The 23,771-nt window shown below is 55.7% G+C and overlaps 1 protein-coding gene across 1 annotated transcript in view; it reads right to left on the bottom strand.

Annotated features, from left to right (window-relative positions):
- The window catches only part of LOC140387090 (poly(A)-specific ribonuclease PNLDC1-like), a 57,725-nt gene extending 41,681 nt beyond the window's left edge, over nucleotides 1-16,044 (bottom strand). The window contains exons 1-4 of the mRNA XM_072470098.1: nucleotides 15,870-16,044; nucleotides 14,594-14,651; nucleotides 6,079-6,152; nucleotides 5,370-5,409 (exon numbers count right to left, since the gene is read on the bottom strand). Of these exons, the coding sequence (XP_072326199.1) occupies nucleotides 5,370-5,409; nucleotides 6,079-6,152; nucleotides 14,594-14,651; nucleotides 15,870-16,044 (347 nt within the window). The remainder of the gene's footprint in view (nucleotides 1-5,369; nucleotides 5,410-6,078; nucleotides 6,153-14,593; nucleotides 14,652-15,869) is intronic.
- Between the last annotated feature and the right edge of the window lie 7,727 nt (nucleotides 16,045-23,771).

The following is a 23,771-nucleotide window of genomic DNA, read 5'->3' as shown; positions in this document are numbered from 1 at the left end:
GAGGGAGGACGGGGGAAAAGAGAGGGAGGACGGGGGAAAAGAGAGGGAGGACGGGGAAAAGAGAGGGAGGACGGGGGAAAAGAGAGGGAGGACGGGGGAAAAGAGAGGGAGGACGGGGGAAAAGAGAGGGAGGACGGGGGAAAAGAGAGGGAGGACGGGGGAAAAGAGAGGGAGGACGGGGGAAAAGAGAGGGAGGACGGGGGAAAAGAGAGGGAGGACGGGGGAAAAGAGAGGGAGGACGGGGGAAAAGAGAGGGAGGACGGGGGAAAAGAGAGGGAGGACGGGGGAAAAGAGAGGGAGGACGGGGGAAAAGAGAGGGAGGACGGGGGAAAAGAGAGGGAGGACGGGGGAAAAGAGAGGGAGGACGGGGGAAAAGAGAGGGAGGACGGGGGAAAAGAGAGGGAGGGACGGGGGAAAAGAGAGGGAGGACGGGGGAAAAGAGAGGGAGGACGGGGGAAAAGAGAGGGAGGACGGGGGAAAAAGAGAGGGAGGACGGGGGAAAAGAGAGGGAGGACGGGGGAAAAGAGAGGGAGGACGGGGGAAAAGAGAGGGAGGACGGGGGAAAAGAGAGGGAGGACGGGGGAAAAGAGAGGGAGGACGGGGGAAAAGAGAGGGAGGACGGGGGAAAAGAGAGGGAGGACGGGGGAAAAGAGAGGGAGGACGGGGGGAAAAGAGAGGGAGGACGGGGAAAAGAGAGGGAGGACGGGGGAAAAGAGAGGGAGGACGGGGGAAAAGAGAGGGAGGACGGGGGAAAAGAGAGGGAGGACGGGGGAAAAGAGAGGGAGGACGGGGGAAAAGAGAGGGAGGACGGGGAAAAGAGAGGGACGGGGGAAAAGAGAGGGAGGACGGGGGAAAAGGAGAGGGAGGACGGGGGAAAAGAGAGGGAGGACGGGGGAAAGAGAGGGAGGACGGGGGAAAGAGAGGGAGGACGGGGAAAGAGAGGGAGGACGGGGAAAAGAGAGGGAGGACGGGGGAAGAGGGAGACGGGGAGGAGGAGGACGGGGGAAAGGAGAGGGAGGACGGGGGAAAGGAGAGGGAGGACGGGGGAAAAGAGAGGGAGGACGGGGGAAAGAGAGGGAGGACGGGGGAAAGGAGAGGGAGGACGGGGAAAGGAGAGGGAGGACGGGGGAAAGGAGAGGGAGGACGGGGGAAAGGAGAGGGAGGACGGGGGGAAAAGAGAGGGAGGACGGGGGAAAGAGAGGGAGGACGGGGGGAAAGAGAGGGAGGACGGGGGAAAGAGAGGGAGGACGGGGGAAAGAGAGGGAGGACGGGGGAAAGAGAGGGAGGACGGGGGAAAGAGAGGGAGGACGGGGGAAAGAGAGGGAGGACGGGGGAAAGAGAGGGAGGACGGGGGAAAGAGAGGGAGGACGGGGGAAAGAGAGGGAGGACGGGGGAAAGAGGGGGAGGACGGGGGAAAGAGAGGGAGGACGGGGGAAAGAGAGGGAGGACGGGGGAAAGAGAGGGAGGACGGGGGAAAGAGAGGGAGGACGGGGGAAAGAGAGGGAGGACGGGGAAAGAGAGGGAGGACGGGGGAAAGAGAGGGAGGACGGGGGAAAGAGAGGGAGGACGGGGGAAAGAGAGGGAGGAGGGGGGAAGAGAGGGGTTGGGAAGAGAGGGGGGGGAGAAGAGAGGGGGGAGAAGAGAGGGGGGGGAGAAGAGAGGGGGGAAAGAGAGAGGGGGGAAGAGAGAGGGGGGGAAGAGAGGGGGGGGGAAGAGAGGGGGGGGAAGAGAGGGGGGGAAGAGAGGGGGGGAAGAGAGGGGGGGAAGAGAGGGGGGGGAAGTGAGGGGGGGGAAGAGAGGGGGGGAAGAGAGGGGGGGGAAGAGAGGGGGGGAAGAGAGGGGGGGGAAGAGAGGGGGGGGAAGAGAGGGGGGGAAGAGAGGGGGGGAAGAGAGGGGGGGGAAGAGAGGGGGGGGGAAGAGAGGGGGGGGGAAGAGAGGGGGGGGAAGAGAGGGGGGGAAGAGAGGGGGGGAAGAGAGGGGGGGAAGAGAGGGGGGGAAGAGAGGGGGGGAAGAGAGGGGGGGAAGAGAGGGGGGGAAGAGAGGGGGGGAAGAGAGGGGGGGAAGAGAGGGGGGGAAGAGAGGGGGGGAAGAGAGGGGGGGAAGAGAGGGGGGGAAGAGAGGAGGGGAAGAGAGGGGGGAAGAGAGGGGGGAAGAGAGGGGGGAAGAGAGGGGGGAAGAGAGGGGGGAAGAGAGGGGGGAAGAGAGGGGGGAAGAGAGGGGGGAAGAGAGGGGGGAAGAGAGGGGGGAAGAGAGGGGGGAAGAGAGGGGGGGAAGAGAGGGGGGGGAAGAGAGGGGGGAAGAGAGGGGGGGAAGAGGGGGGAAGAGGGGGGGAAGAGAGGGGGGAAGCGAGGGGGGGGAAGAGAGGGGGGGGAAGAGAGAGGGGGGAAAGAGAGAGGGGGGGAAGAGAGGGGGGGGGAAGAGAGGGGGGGGAAGAGAGGGGGGGAAGAGAGGGGGGGAAGAGAGGGGGGGAAGAGAGGGGGGGGGAAGTGAGGGGGGGGAAGAGAGGGGGGGAAGAGAGGGGGGGGAAGAGAGGGGGGGAAGAGAGGGGGGGGAAGAGAGGGGGGGAAGAGAGGGGGGGAAGAGAGGGGGGGGAAGAGAGGGGGGGGAAGAGAGGGGGGGGGAAGAGAGGGGGGGGAAGAGAGGGGGGGAAGAGAGGGGGGGAAGAGAGGGGGGGAAGAGAGGGGGGGAAGAGAGGGGGGGAAGAGAGGGGGGGAAGAGAGGGGGGGAAGAGAGGGGGGGAAGAGAGGGGGGGAAGAGAGGGGGGGAAGAGAGGGGGGGAAGAGAGGGGGGGAAGAGAGGGGGGAAGAGAGGAGGGGAAGAGAGGGGGGAAGAGAGGGGGGAAGAGAGGGGGAAGAGGGGGAAGAGAGGGGGGAAGAGAGGGGGGAAGAGAGGGGGGAAGAGAGGGGGGAAGAGAGGGGGGAAGAGAGGGGGGAAGAGAGGGGGGAGAGAGGGGGGAAGAGAGGGGGGAAGAGAGGGGGGGAAGAGAGGGGGGGAAGAGAGGGGGGGAAGAGAGGGGGGAAGAGAGGGGGGAAGAGGGGGGAAGAGGGGGGGAAGAGAGGGGGGAAGCGAGGGGGGGAAGAGAGGGGGGGGAAGAGAGGGGGGGGAAGAGAGGGGGGGGAAGAGAGGGGGGGGGAAGAGAGGGGGGGAAGAGAGGGGGGGGAAGAGAGGGGGGGGAAGAGAGGGGGGGGAAGAGAGGGGGGGGAAGAGAGGGGGGGGAAGAGAGGGGGGGGAAGAGAGGGGGGGGAAGAGAGGGGGGGGAAGAGAGGGGGGGGAAGAGAGGGGGGGGAAGAGAGGGGGGGAAGAGAGGGGGGAAGAGAGGGGGAAGAGAGGGGGAAGAGAGGGGGAAGAGAGGGGGAAGAGAGGGGGAAGAGAGGGGGAAGAGAGGGGGAAGAGAGGGGAGAGAGGGAGAGGGGGAAGAGAGGGGGAAGAGAGGGGGGGAAGAGGGGGGGAAGAGAGGGGGGGAAGAGAGGGGGGAAGAGAGGGGGGAAGAGAGGGGGGGAAGAGAGGGGGGGAAGAGAGGGGGGGAAGAGAGGGGGGGAAGAGAGGGGGGGAAGAGAGGGGGGGAAGAGAGGGGGGGAAGAGAGGGGGGGAAGAGAGGGGGGGAAGAGGGGGGGGGAAGAGAGGGGGGGGAAGAGAGGGGGGGGAAGAGAGGGGGGGAAGAGAGGGGGGGGAAGAGAGGGGGGGAAGAGAGGGGGGGAAGAGGGGGGGGGGGGAAGAGGGGGGGGAAGAGAAGGGGGGGAAGTGAAGGGAGGGAAAGAGGGGGGGGAAGAGCCGGGGGGGGGGTGAAAGAGAGAGGGGGGAAAGAGCCTGGGGGGGGGGGAAGAGAGAGGGAGGAAGAGAGAGGGGGGAAAGAGAGGGGGGAGAGAGAGAGGGGGGGGGAGAGAGGGGGGGGGAGAGAGGGGGGGGGAGAGAGGGGGGGGAGAGGGGGGGGGGAGAGGGGGGGGGAGAGGGGGGGAGAGAGGGGGGGAGAGAGGGGGGGAGAGAGGGGGGGAGAGAGGGGGGGAGAGAGAGGGGGGAGAGAGAGGGGGTGAGAGAGGGGGAGAGAGAGGGGGGAGAGAGAGGGGGGAGAGAGAGGGGGGAGAGAGAGGGGGAGAGAGAGAGGGGGAGAGAGGGGGGGGGGGAGAGAGGGGGGGGAGAGAGAGGGGGGGGGAGAGAGAGGGGGGAGAGAGAGGGGGGGAGAGAGAGGGGGGAGAGAGAGGGGGGGGGAGAGAGAGGGGGGGGAGAGAGAGGAGGGGAGAGAGAGGAGGGGAGAGAGAGGGGGGGAGAGAGAGGGGGGGAGAGAGAGGGGGGGAGAGAGAGGGGGGGAGAGAGAGGGGGGGAGAGAGAGGGGGGGAGAGAGAGGGGGGGAGAGAGAGGGGGAGAGAGAGAGGGGGAGAGAGAGAGGGGAGAGAGAGGGGGGGAGAGAGAGGGGGAGAGAGAGAGGGGGAGAGAGAGAGGGGGAGAGAGGGGGGGGAGGAGGGGGGGGGGAGAGAGGGGGGAGAGAGGGGGGAGAGAGGGGGGGGAGAGAGGGGGGGGAGAGAGAGGGGGGAGAGAGAGGGGGGAGAGAGAGGGGGGAGAGAGAGAGGGGGGGAGAGAGAGGGGGGGAGAGAGAGGGGGGGAGAGAGAGGGGGGGAGAGAGAGGGGGGGAGAGAGGGGGGGAGAGAGAGGGGGGGAGAGAGAGGGGGGAGAGAGAGGGGGGAGAGAGAGGGGGGAGAGAGAGGGGGGGGAGAGAGGGGGGGAGAGAGAGGGGGGAGAGAGAGGGGGGGAGAGAGAGGGGGGAGAGAGGGGGGGAGAGAGGGGGGGAGAGAGGGGGGAGAGAGAGGGGGGAGAGAGAGGGGGGGAGAGAGAGAGGGGGGAGAGAGGGGGGGAGAGAGAGGGGGGGAGAGAGAGGGGGGAGAGAGAGGGGGGAGAGAGGGGGGGGAGAGAGAGGGGGGAGAGAGAGGGGGGAGAGAGAGGGGGGAGAGAGGGGGGGAGAGAGGGGGGGAGAGGGGGGGAGAGAGGGGGGGAGAGAGGGGGGGAGAGAGAGGGGGGGAGGAGAGAGGGGGGGAGAGATGGGGGGAAGAGAGGGGGGGAGAGAGGGGGGAGAGAGGGGGGGAGAGAGGGGGGAGAGAGGGGGGGAGAGAGGGGGGGAGAGAGGGGGGGAGAGAGGGGGGGGAGAGAGGGGGGAGAGAGGGGGGGAGAGAGGGGGGAGAGAGGGGGGAGAGAGAGGGGGAGAGAGCGGGGAGAAAGAGGCGGGGAGAGAGAGAGGCGGGGGGAAGAGACGGGAGGAAAGAGAGATGGGGGGGGGGGGGTGGAAGAGAGAGGGGAGGTTATAGGGGGCTGGTGGGGTTAGCGAGGTCACACTGGGCGACAGTGTCAGACTCTGACCCCAACCCGACAGGTCTACTCACCGATTGGTTGAATCAGGCTCCTGTGTAAACAAAGAGAGGCCTTTAAATATAAGAGTGAAAAGATAGTCAATAATTGTGATCAGATAATCAGGATAAACACACCCATTGTGGATATTGTCCTGATTCCAGGTTTTGCATACCATTTACCCAGGGGCAGAGTGTAGAGAATTTACAGCAGTGACACAGTCCATTCAGCCCATCTGCTCCATACTGGATCATTCCTCATTCCCACCGCTCTCTGGGTAAAGAGATTTCTCATGAATTTCCCATTCAAAGATTAGTGATTCTGACACATCAAAGGTATTTAATTCTAATGCCCCTCTCCCCTCCCACCGACCTCCACCCCAGGCAAACGCAGGAAGATCTTCACTGCGTCTGATCTATCAAAACTCCTTCCTTGTGTCGAAGGCTGCTTTCAGATCACTCCTCCCACCTTGTCTCATCTGGAGAAATTAGCCCTTTGTCAGTTTAGACTTTCCCACTCTACCCAAGGTCGAAACCATCCCTGCTTTTACTGTCACAGTAGAGTGCGGCTCAGAAGGTGGACATTCAACCCATCGGACCCCATGCTGGCTCTTGGAAAGAACCGATCATTGTGCCCACTTCCTCCATCCACCGTCCGGCGCCACTCTCAGGTCACCCCCTCCATGTCCCAGTAAACCTGTCCAAATTCCCCACCATTTTTGCCCACTTTGCCAGCAGCACTTACCAATCTGGGACATGGTAAACCTCGTCACACTGGGCCTCAGTTTCCCATAGCGTTCCTCCGGGGAGTCAAACAAACTGCAGGCACGAAAACTCCAGTTAGTAACTTCATTCTCCGAAACACCCACACCAGCTCTACCGCCCACTCCATAACCCGGCCCCCCCACCCCCACCGCTGCAGCCTCCATTCCCAATCCAAGCCCCTCTTGTCCTTTTTCTTCCAATCTTTCTTTGAATATCGCCATCACTGACTAAGCTCAGCATTTGTTACCCATCCCTAGTTGCCCTTGAGAAGGTGGTGGTGAGCTGCCTCCTTGAACCGCTGCAGTCCGAGGTGTAGGTACACCTACAGTACAGTTAGGGAGCGAGTACCAGGATTTGACCCAGCTACAGTGAAGGAATGGCCAATATATTTCCAAGTCAGGATGGTGAGTGACTTGGAGGGGAACCTCCAGGTGGTGGTGCTCCCAGATATCTGCTGCCCTTGACCTTCTAGATGGTAGCGGTGGTGGGTTTGGAAGGTGCTGCCAAAGAAGCCTTGGTGAGTTTCTGCAGTGCATCTTGTAGATGGTACACACGGCTGCCACTGCTCGTCGGTGGTGGAGGGAGTGAATGTTTGTGGAAGGGGATCCGATCAAGTGGGGTGCTTTATCCTGGATGTTGTCGAGTGCTGTAGGAGCTGTACTCATCCAGGCAAATGGAGATTATTCCATCACACTCCAGACTTGCGTCTATTAGATGGTGGACAGGCATTTTTTTTGGGGGGGGGGACGACGACAGGTGTTGTCAATCACCGGAGGATTCCCAGTTTCTGACCTGCTCTTGCAGCCATAGCATTTATACGGCTGAGTCCAGTTCAGTTTCTGGTCAAGGTTAACCCCCAGAATGGAGATTGTGGGATTTTCAGCGATGGCAACAGCATTGAATGTCAAGGAGCGATGGTTAGATTCTCTTTTAGGAGATGGTCATTGCCTGGCACTCGTGTGGCATGAATGTAACTTGCCAATTGTCAGCCCAAGCCTGGATATTGTCCAGGTCTTGCTGCATTTGGACACAGACTATCCGGAGCCTCCCACAACATTCCAATGAAACTCCAAGTTTCTCTCTTTCCTCAGTCCCACTTTCCTTGCCTTTGTACTTGTCAAAGCCTGTTACATCTCCTAACATTTTCCAGTTCTGATGCAGATTAATTGGGCTGAAACATTAATTCTGTTTATTGCCCCCCAGGGGTGTTTGGCCTACTCAGTAATTCCAGCTATTTACATGTATTGTTTTTCCCTCCTGTATCAGAAAAACCTCTTCACTATTCGAGGATGACCATTCGGAATCTCAGATCCTGTCATGGTTTTAGGGAAGGGACAGGGGAGTCAGATGAACTATCGACCTCCTTGTCCCTTCCCAAAACCATGACCGCTCACTTCCACATCCAGTACATCTTAGCCCACAGCTCGTCCACGTCTGTTATCTCCAGACCAAACTATTCCGAAGCTCCCCTCGTTAGATTAACATTCCGACCCTCATCTCATTCGAGTCCCTGCTACCTCCGATTCAGCTGGCATCAATTCCCATTCATTCATCACCCAGGGAATGGTGTCAGGTTCAGTACAGAGAGAGCACTGTACTGTCAGAGGGTCAGTACTGAGGGAGCGCTGCACTGTCAGAGTCAGTACTGAGGGAGTGCTGCACTGTCAGAGGGTCAGTACTGAGGGAGCGCTGCACTGTCAGAGTCAGTACTGAGGGAGTGCTACACTGTCCGAGGGTCAGTACTGAGGGAGTGCTGCACAGCCAAAGAGACAGTGCTGAGTGACTGCTACACTGTCAGAGGGTCAGTACTGAGCAAGTGCTGCCCAGCCAGAGAGATAGTGCTGAGGGAGCGCTGCACTGTCAGCGGGTCAGTACTGAGGGAGTGTTGCACTGTCAGAGGGTCAGTACTAAGGGAGTGCTGCACTGTAAGAGGGTCAGAACTGAAGGAGCACTGCACTGTAAGAGGGTCAGTACTGAGGGAGTGCTGCACAGCCAGAGAGTAAGTGCTGAGGGAGTGCTGCGTTGTCTGAACCTTCTTTGGTGGGCAGAGATGTCACAGGCTCCATTGAAAATGAAGGTGGGCAGACTTCCAGGTGCGGCTATGCAGAGCTAGGTCGCATATTTGGTAGCTCCAGCTTGGAAAGGACTTTTGGGCTCTTTTACAGGGCCCCCACGGCATTTGTTTGACATTTCCCGGTGTGGGAAGAAGACTGCAGCATTCCCCTGACAGTGTCCCCCAGGAATATTATGTCTTTTGGCTACCAGACCCGGCAGAAACAGTAAAAGATTTGGCTTGAGCTGCAGGAATAGACAAAAGCCTCTTCCAGCATGCAGGTGGGGGAAGGGCAAGCTTAAAGCTGCAATCTGACTGGAGGGCCTCTATCAAAGGTGAATTCTAGCAGCAGAGGGAACAACTGTGAAAAGATCTACCAAGGCCACTGAAGAAGCAGGGACGAGGCTTCCGGTGGCGGCCACGGAGGAGTAGGTCACGCATTCGGCAGCTCCCATCTGGAACCGACTCTCAGACCTTTTTCAGGAGTTTTCATAGACTTTTTGGGGCAGACTGGTGAAGCGAACACTGCCAAAAGGATTCCCTCTCGACTTCCGGTTGCGGCTATGCGGAGCTAAGCCGCACGATTCGGCAGCTCCTGCTACCACGGACTTTCGGGCTTGTTAGAGGAGCCCCAACGGAATTTTTTTTTTTTTTTTTTGACGCAACCCGTGGGGAAGGGAAGAGAGAGGTCCCCCTCCAACTTCTATGAAACAGACCAGAAGTGTAACGGCCAAAGGAGCGGCACTGGAGCAACGGGAGAAGCGAGGGAAAGAAAACAAAATGGCGGCGGCCAGGGACAAAGGGGAGCTGCAGGAGTTCATCAAGCGCTGCTTCGAGGAGCAGCGCGATGAGATGCGCAAGGAGATGTTGGCGCCTATGCTTTCGGCAATTGAAGGACTCGGGATCACCCAGAAGGCCCACGAAGCTAAGATTCAGGAGGTACAGAAAAGAGTCAGTCAGAACGAGGACGAGCTCGTGGGCCTGGCGGAGAGAGTGGAGCAGAACGAGGCGCTACACAAGAGGTGGGCGGGAAGACTTGAAGACCTGGAGAACAGGTCGAGGAGAAAGAATCTGCGAATCATGGGTCTCCCTGAGGGAGTGGAGGGGGCGGATGCCGGGGCATACGCGAGCACGATGCTCGAGGCGATAATGGGCACAAAGGCCCCTTCGAGGCCGCAGGAGTTGGACGGGGCACATCGGGTGCTGGCGAAGAAGCCCCAGGCAAATGACCCGCCAAGGGCGATGGTGGTGAGGTTCCACCGGTTCACGGACAGAGAGTGGGCCTGAGATGGGCCAAGAAGGAACGGAGCAGTAAGTGGGACAATGCAGAGATCCGAATATACCCGGAATGGAGCACGGAGGTTGCAAAGCGGAGAGCGGGTTTCAACCGGACCAAAGCGGCGTTGTACCGGAAAGAAGTGAAATTCGGAATGCTGCAGCCAGCGCGACTGTGGGTCACATACAAGGGCCAACAGTATTACTTTGAAACGCCTGAAGAGGCGTGGACCTTTGTACAAGCCGAAAAGTTGGACTCTAATTGAGGGTTTGTGAGGGTGGGGGGGGATGTTTTGGGGTTTGATGTGATGGTTGTTGTGTATAGGGGGTCAATCACGCGCAGGAAATGTTACATGGGCTGGGGGAGAGAGACAAGGCCGCAACAGGAGCTGCACCAGAGGGGGCGGAGCGGGCTTTGGAAAGCGCGGGGTGTTTTCCCGCGCGCGGGAAGAAAGGCGGGAAGGGGAACGAAGGAATGCATATGGATTGGGAGACTCCCACACGGGGAGGTCAATGGGACGGCGGGGGAAGCCGGGGTCAGCAGGTGTCAGCTGACTTACGGGAGTCACAGAAGAGGTGGTCGGGACGGGGGTCCACCCTCTGGGGGACTAGAGGGTGAGGGAGGCGTGGACACGGGACTGGCCCAGAAAAGGAGATGGCTAGTCGGCCAGTTGGGGGGTGGGGGGGGTGGGAGAAGAAGAGCCCCTCCAATCCGGCTGATAACGTGGAATGTGAGGAGCCTGAATGGGCCGGTGAAGAGGGCTCGCGTGTTCACGCACTTTAAGGGACTGAAGGCGGACGTGGCCATGCTCCAAGAGACACGAGACACACCTGAAGGTGGCGGACCAGGTCAGGCTAAGAAAGGGATGGGTAGGACAGGTATTCCACTCGGGACTGGACGCGAAGAATAGAGGGCTAGCAATATTGGTGGGAAAGCGGGTGTCATTTGAGGCCAAGATTATTGTAGCGGACAATGGAGGGCGATATGTAATGGCGAGCGGTAGGTGTTGGTAAACGTATATGCCCCGAACTGGGATGATGCAGGATTCATGAAGCGCATGTTGGGGCACATTCCGGACCTGGAGATAGGAGGCCTGATAATGGGAGGGGACTTCAATACAGTGTTGGATCCAGCACTAGACCGCTCCAAATCAAGGACTGGAAAGAGGCCGGCGGCGGCCAAGGTATTTAGGGGGTTTATGGATCAGATGGGGGGGGGGGGGGTCGAGTGGACCCATGGCGGTTTGCAAGGCCGCAGGCCAGGGAATTGTCTTTCTTCTCCCATGTACACAAAGCCTACTCCCGGATAGATTTCTTTGTTCTGGGTAGGGCGCTCATCCCGAGGGTGGAGGGGACGGAGTATTCGGCTATAGCTGTTTCGGACCATGCCCCCCCACTGGGTGGAACTGGAGCTGGAAGAGGAGAGGGACCAACGCCCGTTGTGGCGGCTGGATGTGGGATTGCTGGCGGACGAGGTGGTGTGTGGGAAGGTGAGGGGGTGTATCGAAAGGTACTTGGAGGCCAACGACAACGGGGAGGTGCGGGTGGGGGTGGTATGGGAGGCGTTGAAGGCGGTGATCAGGGGAGAGCTAAGTTCCATTAGGGCTCATAGGGAGAAGACAGAGGTAATGGAAAGGGAGAGGTTAGTGAGGGAGATTTTGAGAGTGGACAGGAGATACGCAGAGGCCCCGGAGGAAAGATTACTTGGGGAAAGACGACGGCTCCAGACGGAGTTTGACCTGTTGACCACAGGGAAGGCGGAGGCACAGTGGAGGAAAGCGCAGGGGGCGACCTACGAGTATGGGGAAAAGGCTAGTCGGATGCTGGCACACCAGATCCGTAAGAGGATGGCAGCGAGGGAAATAGGGGGAGTCAAAGGTGGAAGGGGAGCCACGGTTTGGAGTGCGACGAAAATAAACGAGGTATTTAAGGCCTTTTATTAAGAGCTGTACAGATCCCAGCCCCCAGCGGGGGAAGCGGGAAGGGCCGATTCCTAGATCAGCTGAGATTCCCGAGGGTGGAGGAGCAAGAGGTGGCTGGTTTGGGGGCACCAATTGGGTTGGAAGAGCTGAGCAAGGGTTTGGGGAGCATGCAGGCGGGGAAGGCCCCGGGACCGGACGGATTCTCGGTGGAGGTCTACAGGAAGTACGCAGACCTGTTGGCTCCGCTACTGGTGAGGACCTTTAATGAGGCAAGAGAGGAGGGGACCCTGCCCCCGACAATGTCGGAAGCGACAATTTCTTTGACCCTAAAGCGGGACAAGGACCCACTGCAATGTGGATCGTACAGGCCGATGCGAAGTTGCTGGCAAGAGTGCTGGCCACGAGGATCAAGGACTGTGTCCCGGGGGTAATCCACGAGGACCAGACGGGATTTGTAAAGGGCAGGCAACTAAACACCAATGTGCGGCGGCTCTTAAACGTGATAATGATGCCATCGGAGGAGGGAGAGGTGGAGATAGTGGCAGCTATGGACGCGGAGAAGGCCTTTGACCGAGTAGAGTGGGAGTACCTCTGGGAGGTGCTGCGTAGGTTTGGGTTCGGGGTAGGGTTTATCAATTGGGTTAAGCTCCTTTACAGAGCCCCGATGGCGAGTGTAGTGATGAACCGGCGGAGGTCGGAGTACTTTCAACTGTACCGAGGGACGAGGCAGGGGTGCCCCCTGTCCCCCCTGTTGTTCGCATTGGCGATCAAACCATTGGCCATGTCATTGAGGGAGTCTAATAAATGGAGGGGGGTGGTCCGAGGGGGAGAAGAGCATCGGGTGTCGCTATATGCGGATGACCTGTTGCCGTACGTGGCGGATCCAATGGAGGGGATGGTGGAGGTCATGCAGACTCCAAGGGAGTTTGGGGAGTTTTCGGGCTATAAGCTCAATGTAGGGAAGAGTGAGCTCTTTGTATTACAGGCGGGGGACCAAGAAAGAGGGATAGGGGACCTACCTCTGAGGAGGGCGGAGGGGAGCTTTCGGTATCTGGGGATCCAGATAGCCAGGAGTTGGGGGACCCTACATAAACTGAATCTGACGAGGTTGGTGGAGCAAATGGAGGAGGATTTCAAAAGATGGGACATGTTACCGCTCTCGCTGGCGGGTAGAGTGCAGTCGGTCAAAATGGTGGTCCTTCCGAGGTTTCTGTTTGTGTTTCAGTGCCTTCCCATCGTGATCACTGAGGCCTTTTTTAAGAGAGTAGGCAGGAGTATTATGGGGTTTGTGTGGGCGAATAAGACCCCGAGAGTAAGGAGAGGGTTCCTGGAACGCAGTAGGGACCGAGGAGGGTTGGCGCTGCCAAACCTGGGGAGATACTACTGGGCAGCAAATGTGGCGATGATCCGCAAGTGGGTTATGGAGGGAGAGGGGGCGGCATGGAAGAGGATGGAGATGGCGTCCTGTAAAGGAACGAGTCTGGGGGCGTTGGTGATGGCACCGCTGCCGCTCTCGCCGACAAAGTATACCACGAGCCCGGTGGTGGTGGCAACGCTATGTATCTGGGGCCAGTGGAGACGGCACCGGGGTGCAATGGGAGCATCGGTGTGGTCCCCGATCAGGGGTAACCACTGGTTTGTCCCGGGGAAGATGGACGGGGGGTTCCAGAGCTGGCATCGGGCGGGGATTGGAAGAATGGGGGACCTGTTCATCGATGGGACGTTTGCGAGCCTAGGGGCACTGGAGGAGAAGTTCGAGTTACCCCCGGGAAATGCCTTTAGATATATGCAGGTGAGGGCTTTTGTGAGGCGACAGGTGAGGGAATTCCCGTGGCTCCCGGCACAAGAAGTTCAAGATAGGGTGATCTCGGGTGTATGGGTCGGGGAGGGCAAGGTGTCAGAAATACACCAGGAGTTGAAAGAAGAGGGGGAAGCGCTGGTAGAAGAGTTGAAGGGTAAATGGGAGGAGAAGCTGGGGGAGGAGATCGAGTAAGGTCTGTGGGCTGATGCCCTAGGTAGGGTTAATTCCTCCTCCGCGTGTGCCAGGCTGAACCTGATACAATTTAAGGTGGGCCACAGAGCGCACTTGACGGGGTCGAGGTTGAGTAGGTTCTTTGGGGTGGAGGACAGATGTGGAAGGTGCTCAGGGAGCCCGGCGAACCATGTCCATATGTTTTGGTCATGCCCGGCACTGGAGGGGTTCTGGAGAGGAGTGGCGGGAGCAATATCTCAGGTGGTGAAAGTCTGGGTCAAGCCAAGCTGGGGGCTCGCAATATTTGTAGTGGACGAACCGGGAGTGCAGGAGGCGAAAGAGGCCGGCATTCTGGCCTTTGCGTCCCTAGTAGCCCGGCGAAGGATCTTGCTAATGTGGAAGGAGGCGAAGCCCTCCAGCCTGGATAAATGATATGGCTGGGTTCATAAAGTTGGAGAGGATTAAGTTTGCCTTGAGAGGGTCTGCGCAGGGGTTCTACAGGCGGTGGCAACCGTTCCTAGTCTATCTCGTGGAGCGTTAGAGGAAGGTCGGTCCTTGGGGGCGGGGGGGGGAAACTTCCTGGGAGGGGGGGGGGGGGAAGGAGGGGGGACTGCCTGGGAGGGTGGATGAGCAAGAGATAACATGAAGGGTTGGGGAAACTGGCACGTACGGGTGAGGGCCAGTGTACAAAGCTGTGTAAATAGATCATTTTGCCATGTACATATCTTGCTCTGCGCGATTTCTCATTTTTTTTTGTTACGGGGGGGGGGTTGTTATTGTTTGTAAGGGAGAAAAATTGTGTTAAAAAACGTTAATAAATATATTTTTAAAAAAAAGAAAATTAAGGTGGTCAGCACTGCTGTCTCACGGCACCAAGGTCCCAGGTTCGATCCCGACCCCGGGTCACTGTCCGTGTGGAATTTGCACATTCTCCCAGTGTTTGCGTGAGTTTCGCCCCCACAGCCCAAAGATGCAGAGTAGGTGGATTGGCCACGCTAATTTTCCCCTTAATTGGAAAAATTAATTAGGCACTTTAAATTTATTTAAAAAAAGAAATTGAAGAAGGCAAGTTCTCATTGGTGTTCTCGAGGTCAATATTTATCCCTCAGGCATCATCACTAAAACAGATCATCTGGATGACGATCGCATTGCTGTTTGAGAGAGCTAACTGTCTGCAAAATGGCTGCCACAATCCCTACATTACAGCAGAATAATCCCAACCTCCCGAAGTCTCGACAGGTTCGTTGTCTTGAACTACTAGAGGACACCTTACCTCAGCTGTCCAGCGGGGGAGCTGTTGGTATGCAAACCTGTCAGTTCAGTGTCGATTGCTAGATGTAAACCACACACATTCCACAGTTAGATAACATCAGATAAACATCTCTTTCTGTAAGGTTTCAACAAACCCAACAGCTTTCGTCAGAGAAAGTCAGCACATAATCAAATGATGAAAAGCTGGACATTCAACGACTGATTTCACATTCTATCCTGGTCATTAAACTGTTGGACTGGGGGCATCTCCCACATCATGATTAAACTGTTGAGCAGTGAGATATCCCACATCCATTATGCAATGCTGCTGCCACCTCACAATAATGCAGCACGAGGAAACACTGCACTGAGGGAGAGAACTGAGGGAGTTTTGCACTGTCAGAGGGTCAGTACTGAGGGAGACTTGCACTGTCAGAGGGTCAGTACTGAGGGAGACTTGCTCTGTCAGAGGGTCAGTACTGAGGGAGACTTGCTTTGTCAGAGAGCCAGTACTGAGGGAGTGCTGCACTGTCAGAGGGTCAGTACTGAGGGAGACTTGCTCTGTCAGAGGGTCAGTACTGAGGGAGATTTGCTCTGTCAGTCAGTACGGAGGGAGATTTGCTGTCAGAGGGTCAGTTCTGAGGGAGTGCTGCACTGTCAGAGGGTCAGTACTGAGGGAGGTTTGCTCTGTCAGTCAGTACTGAGGGAGATTTGCTCTGTCAGAGGGTCAGTACTGAGGGAGACTTGCTCTCAGAGAGGGTCAGTACTGAGGGAGTGCTGCACTGTCAGAGGGTTGGTACTGAAGGACTGTTACACTGCCAGAGCTCCTTACTTGCATCTCCTGAGGGGAAAGAAACCAAACTTGAATTCCAAGTGGCAGCTCAGCCTTCTCAGCTCAGCATTCTCGACTCCCAATCAGAATCGGGACTTCTAAAGCTGTGTAGCTTTCTCTCCACACTTGTGGTCTGGGAATAAAATAAGGCTTTATTGACCAACTTGCTCAGGTGCCTGAAACGTCTGCCATTTCTGGCTGGACACTGCCTGTTACACAAGTTTAAAGCTGGATTTACTGGATCCTAACAGAGAGATAGCCTTTCGTTCTGTTCAGCATTGAACGCAAATTTGTAAGTCCTGTCGGGTTGACCAGAAGCAGATGTGGACTCACATAACAAGCAACCGAGAGAACAACAATTGTGTTTGAAATTGTTGCAGACATGCTTTGTGCTTAATTAAAATCAGCCAACAACTCGCTGGGGAATTAATTCTCTTCTCTCCCCAAATATTTGCAGGGTCCTCACCTACAAAGTCACACTTTGCAATCTCCTCCTTGATTTGAGGATATAACAGTTGGAAATTTGCTGCTGTCACCTCGCACATATTCACCCCACTTCCCAATTCTCCCTCTTTCTGTTTCAGCCTCTGGCGCTCCTCCTGCTCCTTCCGCCGCGCCTTTTTGACGTCACTGCCCGCCATGAATGGATACACGCGCGGGAACAGCCAACTCGGCAGTCCGGACCCGCCCACTTTCCAAACATTGTCTAAGGGGGGGGGGGGCTTAGCCCAGAGTCGGCTGCAGGCAGATTTAGGGGGGGGGGGGGGGTGGGTGGTCCCGGGTGGTCCCGACCTGCATCCACGTGTGGTGAATAGGGAGTATCCTCGACAGCCCCACCTCTCTGCAAAGCGACATTCGACCATGATAGGCTTCGCATTGTTTCTGTTCATTCATGGCAAGTGGCCTTCACTGGATAGGCCAGCATTTATGGAACATCCCCAATTTATCTTGAGAAGGTAATGATTAGCTGCCTTCTCGAACCACCGGAGTCTATGTGGTGTAGTTACATCCACCGTGCTGTTAGGGACGGAGTTCCACAAATTTGACCCAGTAGCAGTGAAGGAACAGTGATATATTCCAAGTCAGGATGGTGAGTGTTGGGACATTGTGATAAAATTGGAAAGATAAGCAATCCAATAATTGGGTATGTGTTCTGGTCGTTGTTTGTTTAAAGGAGAAACAAGTTACTTTTAAAATGGAAACTGGGTAAATACAGTTTGTCCAAATGGATGGAATTGGGTCTTCTGAAATGCTGATTAGATTAGCACCACTGTGAACAAAGGTTTACCAAAGGCAAGTTGGTAACACAGTGATGGAGTGACAAAAGTTAAAGCAGAGATTGTAAAAGTTAAAAAGCAAAGATGGGGTTGAATTTCACATCTACATTCAAAAAGGTGAGCTCATGTAACATAGATGATTAAGAGGGACTTCTGAGCAGGTTAGTTCAGATATGAAATGAAATGAAAATCGCTTATTGTCACAAGTAGGCTTCAAATGAAGTTACTGTGAAAAGCCCCTAGTCGCCACATTCCGGCACCTGTTTGGGGAGGCTGTTACGGGAATTGAACCGTGCTTGCTGGCCTGCCTTGGTCTGTTTTCAAAGTCAGCGATTTAGCCCTGTGCTAAACAGCCCCTAAACAGAAGGTCGAAAGGAAAAACCGTGTACCAGAAGCAAGTTCACCTAATGTAAGAGAGCTGTTTAACATCAGCTGTGACTCTTAAAAATGAGTGGCTATGAGGGTACCATGTGTTTACTGCCCTTACCCTTCTGATTGGTAGTGTTTGTAGGTTTGGAAGGTGCTGTCTAAGGAGCCTTGGTGAGTTCCTGTGCTGCATAGTATTTGCAACCTTAAAACCGGCCATCCAGTCGACCTAGTGCCTGCTGGCCCAGAAGGAAAATCAGTAAAACTTAGGAAATTAATGGTACTGGTTTGAACTGGTCTTATAAAGCTTGAAATGGAACTCCAATTTGAAACAGTACTGGTACTTTCCCAAGTTTTACTTGTTTTTTCTTTTGGGTGCTTTGATGCCTCCACTTGATCATTCACCCACTCTTTCTCATCTCAACCATCAGCATCTCCTATTATTCTCCCTTCTGTGTTTATCCAGCTTCTTAACCGTATGTGTACTATTCACCTCAACCACTCCCTGTGGGAATGAGTTCCACATTCCCACCACTCTCTGGGTGAGGATGTTTCTCCTGAATTCCCTATTGGTTTCATGAATGACTCTTATTTTATGACCACCAAGTTCTGATCTTGCTCATAAATGGAAACACCTTCCCTAGGTTTATCTTGCCAAACCCCTTCATAGTCTAGGACTTCCTCAGCCTTCTCTTTTCTACAGAAAACAGCCCCAGCCAGTTCAGCCTTCTGTGATAGTTGCAATTTCTGAATTCTGGCATCTTTCTTTCCTGATTGACACAACCTCAACATCCCAGTGGCTGATTCATCCTCCATCCTTACTTTATTCATATATTTGTAATTATCATAATAATCTTTATTGTCACAAGTAGACTTACATTACCACTGCAATGTAGCTACTGTAAAAAGCCCCTAGTCGCCACACTCCGGCACCTATCGGATTCACCGAGGGAGGATCTATACTGCCCAAATCATCTTACAGCACATCACCTCCTAGTGTCTGCGGCCCAACCACCTTCAGCTGCTTCAACAATGACCTTCCATCATAGGTCAGAAGTGGGAATATTTGCGGAAGACTGCACAATGTTCAGCACCATCCGCGACTCCTCAGATAGTGAAGCATTCCATTTCCAAATGCAGCAAGACCTGGACAATATCCAGGCTTGGGCTGACAAGTGGCAAGTTACATTCGTGCCACACAGGTGCCTGGCAATGACCATCTCCTACAAGAGAGGATCTAACCATCGCTCCTTGACATTCAATGGTATTACCATCACAGAATCCCCACAATCAACATCCTGTGGGGTACCATTTATGAGAAACTGAACTAGCCATATTGATATTGTGGCTACCAGGGCAGGTCAAAGGCTAAGAATCTTAACTCCCCTCCTTACCCCCCCACAACCAGTACAGCATTAGGGTGGCACTGTGGCTCAGTGGTTAGCATTGCTGCCTATGGCGCTGAGGTCCCGGGTTCGATCCTGGCCGTGGGTGGCCATGTGGAGTTTGCCCATTCTCCCCGTGTCTGCGTGGGTTTCACCCCTACAACCCAAAGATGTGCAGGGTAGGTGGATTGGTCACACTAAATTGCCCCTTAATTGGAGAAAGTTAATTGCATACTCTAAATTTATATTTAAAAAGTCTGTCCACCATCTACGAGGCACAAGTCAGGAGTTCACTTGGACCTACCTGATGATGAAATGTGTATGCAATTGAACTGCGTCACCATGTCCCATTCGGATACCGACCAGATGGACGGTCTCCCACTAGAGATGGAGTTGGACATGGGGCTGCAGTTTCTGTCATTGAGAGACAGACGTTCGAGAGGATTAGGACTGGAGTGCAATGGCTGAGTTTATGGGACACCATGCCAAGACGAGCAGCCTACATAGGGGAAGCCCTAGCCATAGGGGGCACGATGATGACCCTGGTGGCTTACGGGCAGAAATCTGTTAGATTGCTATTGATTATAGTGAAGGGCTCTGGACCGGGTCTGCTGGGCTGTGACTGGCTACAACGCCTTTGTTTGGACTGACAACAGGACTTTACAAATTATTGGGAATGTACCCTGAAGTTTTTCAGGAAGTGTTGCTCTGTTTACTAGCTATAAATATGGCGGTCAATAAGATCGCCTTTCTTAATCCTAATAATGAGTATACTTTCAGAATCGCCAGGTATCTCTCGATACCGCCACAAGATTCAACCCGAATACCGATCAAAGAGCCAATACACCAGTTAGTTATTTCAAAGTCAATACTACTTTATTTACACACAGTATGATTTGCACATGCACAATAATACTACAAGCTAAACTATATCTATCACTAACACCTATACTTAACTTCGGGTGCCCACTTAGGTCAGAGGAACAATGGCCGTTGTTCGGATCTGAGGCTGTTGCTTTTGAAGAGGTAACAGGAGTACAGCTACGGTCGTCCGTCTGGTAGCGAGCGTTGACCTTGAACTTACTTGCTTCTGGTGATGCTGGTGGAAGGGTCTCTCTGCTTGAGAGCCGAATCCAAGAGGCTGAACCTTTGGTGGGGGTTCCTTCTTATACTTGGAGGGGCTTTGCGCGCTTTTAAGCGGGCCTTAAACTTGATCCCAATTAATTGGGCTGCTTCTTCATCATTGTCATCGATCTCAGCCAATAAAGGGGTGGGTGCCTTGATGGCTGGTCGTGTCCTAGGTGGCCGTTGGCTTTGCTTTGTTTGTGTCTTCTGGTTGGGGTAGTGGCGCCGGACTGTCTGGGACAGTATCGGCCACCTGAGCACTCGTTCTTTGTTTCCCGGAGATGGGCCATCAATATGTAAATCGACCCAGAGTTTCGATTCCGTCTGCAGACTGACTTCCAAATATACATTCAGGCTCGGTGCCTGCTTGTTGCTTTGTATTGTCCATTTTTCCCTATAGGCTTTGCGAGTGTCCATTTTGTGTACTGAAAGTGGCCATCCCAGATGGCTACAGAAGGCCTGGGTGAAACTAAGGGAGCTGTGGCTAAAATACATGTGGACCCTGAGGTCCAGCCTCAACAAGTCAATAAAGTATCAATTAAAAAAACACTTTGCGTCTTGGTTTCGCTTCACAAACAGGATTAGATCATATGAACACCTCTCACAATCACTATATTCTTTTCCATCAGTCATGGGAAACCTACCGCCCATAGCCCACGCGGCCCACCAGCGTTCTGAGTGTGATCGCAAGACATTTTATTGACCACTCCCCATGCACAGAGTTGTCACATTTCCTCTGGTTTCCATCCACGTAGATTTTGTTCCTAAAAGGCCCAGTGATGTGAGGTGCATGCTGATTGCACACAACATTTACTGTAACAGCCATGTGCTCCCTCTGCCTCTGAAGTGTAAATATTTATTTTCTTTTTACCATTTGAAATTGATAAAATTTCTACTGATATATAAATGATTCAGCATTTTCTATAACCTGTCATGAAATACTCAAAAAGTGTATTTGATGTATCCAATCTTATTCCTGGGTCTTGGTTCGTCAACAAGTCCGATTTCAATCTTGTGACCCAATAAGATGAAGAAGGGCCAATCATAATAATAATAATAATCTTTATTAGTGTCACAAGTAGGCTTATATTAACACTGCAAATAACACTGCAATGAAGTTACTATGAAAATGTGGACTTCCGGGTGCGGCTACGCTGGGCTAAGTCGCACGTTCGGCAGCTTCCGCCAGAAACAGACTTTTGGGCTCTTTTGAGGGGCCCCAACGGCAATTGTTCGACGGTTCCCAGCGTGGGAGGGTGACAGTACGGATCCCCCGGCACTGTACGGATTGGACCAGGAGTGCAGCAGTCAAGAAAGTGATTTTAGTAGAGCGAAAAGTGCGAGGGAGGAGAAGCAAGATGGCGGCAGGTGGAGACCAAGCTGCGTGGGTGCTATGGTCACAAGAGCAGCAGGAGCTCCTCAAACGCTGCTTTGCAGAGCTGAAGGCAGAACTGCTAGAGCCGATGAAGGTGTCGATCGACAAGCTGGTGGAGACCCAGAAGGCCCAAGGGGTGGCGATCCGGGAGGTGCGGCAAAAAGCCTCGGAGAACGAGGATGAGATCCTGGGCCTGGCGGTGAAGGTGGAGGCGCACGAGGCGCTGCACAAGAAGTGGCAAGAAAAATTTGAGGACATGGAGAATTGGTCGAGGAGGAAGAATCTCCGGATTCTGGGTCTCCCGGAGGGAGTGGAGGGGTCTGATGCTGGGGCATATGTGATCACGATGCTCGACGCGCTGATGGGCGTGGGAGCTTTCCCGAGGCCCCTGGAGCTGGACGGGGCTCATCGAGTCCTGGCGAGGAGGCCCAAGGCCAACGAGCCGCCAAGGATGGTAATGGTGCCGTTCCACTGCTTTGTGGACAGGGAATGTGTCCCGAGATGGGCCAATAAAGAATGGAGCAGCAGGTGGGCAAACACCGAGATCCGAATATACCAGGACTGGAGCGTGGAGGTGGCCAAGAAGAGGGCCGGCTTCAACCGGGCTAAGGCGGTTCTACATTGGAAGGGGGTGAAGTTCGGGATGCTGCAGCCAGCGCAATTGTGGGTCACATTTCAGGATTGGCACCACTACTTCGAGACGCCGGAGGAGGCGTGGACCTTTATCCAAACTGAAACGTTGGACTCGCACTGAGGGTTTGATGGGAGGGGGTGCCTAGGGGGGTTACTGTGTTTTGGGGGATGTTCTATTCTGTTTTCTTTGGTGCTGGGTGGGGTTGGGCGAAATGGTTCGATGTGGGGGCTGTGTGATGTGTGCGTCGGTGTTGGAAGGACAGGGCCCCACGGGGGGATGGGGGGGTTGGAGGCCCGGGGATGGGGAGTTGAGACAATGCCGCAAAAAGGAGCTGCGCCAGAGGGGGGCGGGGCCGGCTTGCATGGAAAGCACAGGCTTTTTCCAGTGCTAGGGAAGGAAGGGGGCGGGGCTGGGGGGGAAGGACGGTGCTGGAGAGGAGCACACACTGATTGCCAGGGGGAGGTGGAGGGATTCTCACACTGGGGGTCGATGTAGTGGCGGGAGAGGCCGGGGTCAGCAGGAGTCAGCTGACTTACGGGAGTGCCATGGGGGGAGCAAAACGGCTAGAGATGGATCTAGCTGGGGTGGGCGGAGATGGGGGGAGGGAGGGGTTGGTGGGGGAACTGGGATGCTGCTGCATTTGCCAAAGGGGAGCTGGAGTTTGGAGAGGGAGTCGGGGCGGGGGTCCGCCGCCTGGGGGAATGGAGGGTGCGGGAGGCGCGTGCACGTGGCTGGCTTAGAAAGGGAGATGGCTAGTCGGCAGGGGGGCACACGTGATGGTGAGTTGTAGGTTGCAGGGGGTGCGGGTGGTATTGATGACTGTATATGCCCCGAATTGGGAGGCAGGGAGCCTGATAATGGGAGGGGACTTCAACACGGTGCTGGACCCAGCACTGGACCGGTCTAGGTAAAGGACGGGTAAGAGGCCGGCTGTGGCCAATGTGCTTAGGGGGTTTATGGAGCAGCTGGGGGGAGTGGATCCATGGAGGTTCGCCAGGCCGGTGGCCAGGGAATTTTCCTTTTTTTCCCACATCCATAAAGCCTACTCCCGGATAGATTTTGTTCATCATGAGTAGGGCGCTAATCCCAAGAGTGGAGGGCACGGAATATTTGGCCATAGCCATTTCAGATCATGCCCTGCATTGGGTGGAGCTGGAGCTGGGGGAGGAGAGGGGCCAGCGCCCGCTGTGGCGCCTCGATGTGGGACTGTTGGCGGATGAGGAGGTGTGCGAGCGGATTCGGGGGTGTATCGAAAGATACTTAGAGGCCAATGACAATGGGGAGGTACAGGTGGGGGTAGTCTGCGAGGCAGTGGTCAGGGGAGAGCTAATCTCCATTCGGGCCCATAGGGAAAAGAGAGAGGGAGAGACTGGTGGGGGATATATTAAGGGTGGACAGGAGCTCTGCAGAGGCCCCCGAGGAGGGATTACTTAGGGAGCGACGGAACCTCCAGATGGAATTCGACTTGCTGACTACTGGGAAAGCGCAAGGGGCGACGAATGAGTATGGGGAGAAGGCGAGTCAGATGCTGGCACATCAGCTTCGGAAGAGGGAGGCAGCAAGGGAGATAGGGATAAAGGGTGGAACACGGTGCGGAGTGTGGTGGGAATAAATGAGGAATTCAGAGACTTCTATGAGGAGCTGTATAGGTCTGAGCCCCCGACGGGGGTGGGGGTGGGGGGGATGCGCCAATTTCTAGATCGGCTGAGGTTCCCGAGGGTGGAGGAGGAGCAGGTGGTTGGGCTGGGGGCACCGATTGGGGAGGAGCTGGTTAAGGGACTAGGGAGCATGCAGGCAGGGAAGGCCCCGGGGCCGGATGGGTTCCCGGTAGAATTTTATAGGAAGTACGTGGACCTGCTGGGCCCGCTGCTAGTGAGGACATTCAATGAGGCGAGGGAGGGGGGGACCTTGCCCCCAACAATGTCCAAGGCGCTGATCTCTTTGATCTTGAAGCGCGACAAGAACCCATTGCAGTGTGGATCGTACAGGCCGATCTCGCCCCTCAATGTCGACGCAAAGGTTCTGGCCACGAGAATTGAGGACTGTGTCCCGGGGGTGATTCATGAGGATCAGACGGGATTTGTGAAGGGTAGGCAGCTGAACACCAATGTGCGGAGGCTCCTTAATGTAATTATGATGCCTTCGGTGGAAGGGGAAGCGGAGGTAGTGGCGGCTTTGGACGCGGAGAAGGCCATCGATAGGTTGG

Source organism: Scyliorhinus torazame, chromosome 12, assembly GCF_047496885.1.
Source record: "Scyliorhinus torazame isolate Kashiwa2021f chromosome 12, sScyTor2.1, whole genome shotgun sequence".
Classification (NCBI taxonomy): Eukaryota; Metazoa; Chordata; class Chondrichthyes; order Carcharhiniformes; family Scyliorhinidae; genus Scyliorhinus; species Scyliorhinus torazame.
This window is presented reverse-complemented; position numbering and strand designations above follow the sequence as displayed.